Below are 6,101 nucleotides of genomic sequence, written 5' to 3' on the forward strand. Positions count from 1 at the left end.
TGGCTTTGTCCAGAAGGATGTCCGGAAGACGTCCAGTCTATCCGGTCTAATTAGCATATTACCCTTTTATTAGTATAGATAACCAAGATCTGGAAACAGCCCAAGTGCCCATCAGTAGACGAGTGGATAAAAAAGCTGTGGTACATTTACACCATGAAATACTATGCAGCAGTAAAAAGGAGCTCTTACCCTGTGAGACAGCATGGGACCTGGAGAGTATCATGCTAAGTTAAATAAGCCAGTCAGAGAAAGATAAACACCATATGATCTCACTAATATGTGGAATCTAATGAACAAAATAAACCAAACAAAACCAGAGGCATGGACACATGGAACAGACTGACAGATCTTAGAGGGGGCTGGAGGTGTGGGTGACTGAATGAAAGAAGGTGAAGAGAGTGGCCAAAGAGCATATACGCACAGCCCCCATCAACACAGACAACAGTGTGGTGTATGTCGGAGCGGGGGGAGGGGGGAGCGGTTAGCTGCGGGCAAAGGGAGGGGGAACTGAGGGACATCTGTAATAGTGTCAACATTAAAAAACAAAAGAAAAAGACAAAAAAGAAAATCTATGTTGGTCATTTTTAGTCAAGGTCACTAAACAAAGAACTCACACTTCTAGGTTGAGGCCGATTTCAATGATAATTCCTTCAAGTCTTGTGCAGTCTCCTCCCCTCTTCTCTCTGGGTGGCCCCTGAGTCCTCTGTGGTAATCCTACTAGAGGATATACCATGGAGGACTGCCTCTCCACCTAACAACTCACAGCCTGAAATGTCCAAGCAGATGATCTATGAATAGCTCCAACGTGGGAACAACTCAATGGTGACATATTTATAGTAGAATAGATAAACTGTGATTTAGTTATTCAGTTAAATAGGATTCAGCAATAAGAATGAACTACGGCTGCATGCTACAGCACCGATGCAGCAATGAGCCCATAGGCCTAAGCAGCAACACTGAAAAAAACATATGACATCCTTCTCTTCCACAAAGTTCAGAATCAGTCCAGCAAGCAGCTGGCAATGCAGGCCGCCACCTGGGAGGTGGGAGGGAGGATGCGTCTGGACATGTGGGCTGCACCTGCACAGAGATGACACTGAAGCCCTGAGAGTGGGAAGGTTATCAGGGATGAGGATAAGAAAGGACCGCACTGGTGATAGAGCCTCAAGAATCACTCAGATGAGCCACCAAGAGAGACAGATGCACAAGATTGATTGGGGGAAACCAAAAATTACTTTCTGCCCAGCCAGCATGACTCAGTGGTCGAGCATCGACCTATGAACCAGGAGATCATGGTTTGATTCCCTGGTCAGGGCACATGCCTGGGTTGCGGCTCAATCCCCAGTGTGGGGTTTGCAGGAGGCAGCTGATCAATGATTCTCTCTCATCACTGATGTTTCTATCTCTCTCTCCCTCTCCCTTCCTCTCTGAAATCAATAAAAAATAACTTAAAAATTTACTTTCTATGACAAGAGAAAGTCCTTGAGAAGAGTAAAAATGGATAATGGTGGCTGATAAGCCCAAGGCTTCTTTCACCTGTTGCAACCCAGAGTCCCCATGGGCCCAGGTGAGGAGAGAAGGTGCTGCGTGCTCACGCACGGCTGAAGCAGCTCGGAGCAGAGTGACTATGGCCTCCGGGCCATGCACGTGCTTGTGTGTCAGGACTGCAGCTGCTGTGGACGCATCCCTACTCCTTGTTATTGGAAGGGAGGCGACGGACACTCGGGAGGCCAGGGGCCAAGGCGCATTCTATAGCTCCATACAGCACCCACTGAGCTAATGTTGATGTTAAAATTCTAGAGAAACCTCTCGAGTAGGACTTTAGCTAGACACATGCAAGCATGGTTAAACTGATCGCCAAGGGACACTGTCAAGTCAAGCCCTCTCCCTCTTGCATGTAGCTAGCCAAGGAAACAAGTTGGTATTAATAGAATCAAGAAAAAACGGTCTTGCTAAAGTGCACGGCAGCATTTTACACGGGTCTTCAAGCACCTCCCCTCGCCCGCTGGCGGTTTAAGCTGTGTTCCAGGTTATGATTACAGCATCGCGGTCTCCCCGGCTGTGTCCCCTCCCGTGGGCAACGGTAAGCTCTGCACGGCGTCAGGAGAGCAATGTGTGTACATAAGTCTGAAGGCCTCTGCTCAGTGTCTGCAGATAATTTTACAAAGTTACCCGATAAAAAGATACATAAACATTTTATTTTCATATCAAATTATTTATAACAAACCACCTAAAGGCTGAAAATCACAAGCACATGACTATAAACATTGAGCAATCAGGTTTGGTACAGGAACACCTGTTTTCCAGAACTTTGGTGGAGAACATGTCACTGTTAACATGGCACTCCCCACACATTCCACATATGTTAACAATGGCACTCCCATGCATTCCACGTCTGTTAACATGACACTCCCCACGCATTCCATGTCTGATAACATGGCACTCCCCACACATTCCACGTCTGATAACATGTTACTTCACATGCATTCCACATATGTTAACATGGCACCCCTCACACTCCCCACGTCTGTTAACATGGCACTCCCCACACACCCCATGCTGGAGTTGCAGCGCCTGGAAAGCCTTCTCAGACTCACCCTGTACCTCATGCTGGGTTTGTCTGTGTCCCACCACCCTGCTGCCACATGCCTGCATTTCATGCCCATTGTCTTCCGTGTGTGTCCTTGCCACCATTTGAGCCCTCTGAGCAGTACTTGGCCCACGGGAACATTACCTGGGGGCTTTAGCATGAAGTATGCTGCAGACACACCAGCATGGCATGTGAAGGGACGGCCGTAATCTTCCATTTTCACTTCTAAAAAGGTTATGCCAACTGTGTAAACAGCATGTTCCTTAAAAGCAACGTGGGTTCTGTGAAAGAGGAGTCGATCATTAGTACCTGAGTCATATCTTCCCTGACGTGTTTCATGACCCCTCGTCTGGAGAACCAGGTTCTTTCCTAGAGACACTCCAGCCGCCGTGCACCTACAAATACTCCCCGAGTAGTTCAGTGAGGTGTGTGCATGGTGTAGTTCTAAACTTGCATTCTCTTGGGGACATTGTGACAAGGAAGTGTGGTTCTGTTCACTGTAGACTCCCATCTTCCACCCTAAAGGACTTCCCCTCTCCCTCTCCACTTACCCTAACTTATCTACACTGCAAGGCCCAACACACGTCCCTGCCCTCTGACCTCATGAGTCTTGTTCCACATCATGAGATTCATACCATCGTAAATGGGGCTCATGCCCTCAGTCAGCTAATGACCATGCACTGCTCCCCAAGGGTCCCTGTATTGCCACGTGTTTCCTGCTTAAGGCTGAAGGCCTCTGGTCCATCACGTGCCTGGAAATGAGACTGGTTTTCAGTAGCAGCTGACAGAAATGGATCTCATTCCAGCAGGCCACGCCTCCCGTCCACCTCATCTGGAACGAGGACGCAGGAGAGTGACAATCTTTGAACAGTTGCTCGCCCACACATAGCACTGAGATCTTCGAGAGACAAAGCAAAAGGAGCGACGAGAAGGCAGGAACCTTCTCAGGCAGCAGTACTAACCCAATCACTGAACTGGAGAAAGTGTCGCTGGCTCGCAGAGAAGCCAGGACAACAAAACACCTACTCGTTTCCTTCTTGGACCCGCTTGGACTCTTGGTAGTACACGTCCACCCAAGTGCTGCCGACCCTCCAGCTGCGCAGGTTGGTGTTGTCCCTCGAGTCTATGATGGTGCAGTTCACAGTAAGGGTGGAGCCTGAAACCGCAGTCACAAACACTCCATAAAAATTCTACCCTAAGTGATCTGCTTAACAAATACGCCCTGTTTTTGAGCCTTGACTACCTTCTCATCACCAAAAACACACTCCTGTGGTCAGTGCTGATCTGCTTTACTGGGCAGAGGTCACAAGGGACACTGGAGCTTGTGTCTTCACTGTTTTTCATCTATAGCGCCATCTATATTTTTTATGCTAGTCTAATTTTTGATCTTTTGTGATTTCTTCCACTGATTTTATTTTTGAAAGTACATCATTTTGGCATTAGATTAAAAAAAAAGTCTTTATTTTTTAATGTCACTTCTGTGGTTTTATTTATAAACTAGTGGCCTGGTGCACAGATTCATGCACATTGAAAAGAAATTAATTAGAAGAAATATTTTAATATTGCTACTCGCCCTTTCTCTATAATAGAAGTGTCAGAGATTAAAGAAAATTCATAAAATCTATATGAAAATGATATATAAATTGATTAATAAATAAACAATAACAACATGATATAACAACAACAAAGACATGATATAAAAACAACAAAACATGATATAAAAACAACAAAAACATGATATGAAAACAACAAAAACATGATATAAAAACAATGACTGATAAATTGATTAAACTTATTCTAATATCTCCCTGTATACCACATTAAGAGTAAAAACACTTTCAGAGTGCTTGACTAATTTCCCTTGTGATGAAGTATTTACAACTTTAACTTTAACATCACATGCTCTTTGAATTCAAGAGAAAGCAACATATAACTGACCATGTCTGAAAACAGGTTCAGGTAGGAATATTTCTACTCTGTCTAGAGTTTCTCCTGTGACTTATTAATAGTCATCACAAATGCTAGCATCATGGAAAACTGTCTTCGAATTGATTTAAATGGGAGGCCAGTATCAGACAGGGACAAATATCACGCATGCGCAAGTCAACGTTTATTTTTAAACTAGAGGCCCGATGCCCGAAATTCATGCAAGGGGCTTGGCCCTTGCAGCCACGGAGGCTTGCCTCGGCCCTTGCAGCCCTGGCTTTGTCCGGAAGGACGTCCAGCTGTCCGGTCTCATTAGCATATTACACTTCTATTATTATAGATTGCCAGTGCGGGTCTTATGTACCAGCCGGTCAGTTGGTCGGACGGATGGTCAGTTACTTAGCCTTTTATATATATAGATATTTCTTTAATTCATCAAAAATGTATTTTTGTGTCTGTTATAAGATAAAGAATAAACTACATAGTCTTCAAATTTAACAAGTTATATTAACTTCACATATATACTATATTTCTCTTTCCCTACACATTTTTAAATGCCCCAAATCTGTTTTACTAAATTCCTATATATTCCAGCATCTGCTTATTGTTTTATGTTACTTTAACCTATTTGTATGCAAATATTAATATGTATTTATTATAACTTTATAATATACTTTAATATATAGTAAATTTCTTCTATTCGATTATTTCTTTGCTGACTCTTGCCAGCATTTTTTGACATGACTTTAGAAAAGCTTTGTCAAGTTTCAGGACATTCCGTGGCATTTAATTGGTGAGATATTAAACATGTACATTTATCTGAGAGAAATAACCTACTTCTGATACCGAGTGTCCCATTTGGAAACATGCTAAGGAATCACAAAGACTTGTCTTTTTTAATGTCCTTGCTTAAATGTTGCAAATTTTTTTTTTAATGTAGGCAGGTCTTTCAAATTTCCTGTTCTTTTTATTTCTTAATATTTTGCTATTTTGTTGCAATTTTGAATGCCATTTCTCTAATTACATAATATATGATTATTTCAGGCATATAAAAATGCTATTAGCTTTGAAAGTTTATTTTATATTGGAATTCCTTACAGAAGAATTGCTAGTTATCATAGTTTTTATTAGAGAATTTTCTTATAATTTCCAAGTAGATATCCATAGGTCATTTAAAATAATTATATGTTTACCCCCTTCCTCTTTCACAGCAGTTTACATCTCTTTTCTCTTTAGTGTCTAAACACATTGGCTAGAATTTTCAAAGACAAGAAGTGGGGGAAAGTTAATTAAGAGAGTCAATAACAGATATACTAATCTTTTCTGGGTGTTTGTGAAATCCACTGGCGAAGTCACATGGTGATATGTAGACAAATATCCTGTTATGAGCTTTATTATTTCCTTGGAAGTTTACAAGACCTTTATTAAAATACGTATGTAGGACCAACGCCTTTTAAAAGATTTTATCTCCTTTCCACTTATTGCTTGATAAGCTTTCTCATTTCTTTCATATCTGAGTTTCTCTACCTTTGGGGGATTACATTTACTGGAGGTTCCCTATCTTTTCTTTTCATCTCCCCCACCC

General features: G+C 42.4%; 1 protein-coding gene across 6 annotated transcripts in view; it reads right to left on the reverse strand.

The window, feature by feature from the left end:
- IL1RL2 (interleukin 1 receptor-like 2) overlaps positions 1-6,101 on the reverse strand; it is a 68,987-nt gene that overhangs the window by 41,438 nt on the left and 21,448 nt on the right. For all 6 annotated transcript variants that reach the window (XR_001362621.1, XM_014541869.1, XM_014541870.1 and 3 more), the window contains 2 exons: positions 3,617-3,746; positions 2,735-2,871 (listed from right to left, as the gene is read on the reverse strand). Coding sequence is in view for 5 of the 6 variants with exons in the window: in XM_014541869.1 (XP_014397355.1) it covers positions 2,735-2,871; positions 3,617-3,746 (267 nt within the window). In the remaining variant the exon portion in view is untranslated. The remainder of the gene's footprint in view (positions 1-2,734; positions 2,872-3,616; positions 3,747-6,101) is intronic.

Source organism: Myotis brandtii, unplaced genomic scaffold (genome assembly GCF_000412655.1).
Source record: "Myotis brandtii unplaced genomic scaffold, ASM41265v1 scaffold281, whole genome shotgun sequence".
Taxonomy (NCBI): domain Eukaryota; kingdom Metazoa; phylum Chordata; class Mammalia; order Chiroptera; family Vespertilionidae; genus Myotis; species Myotis brandtii.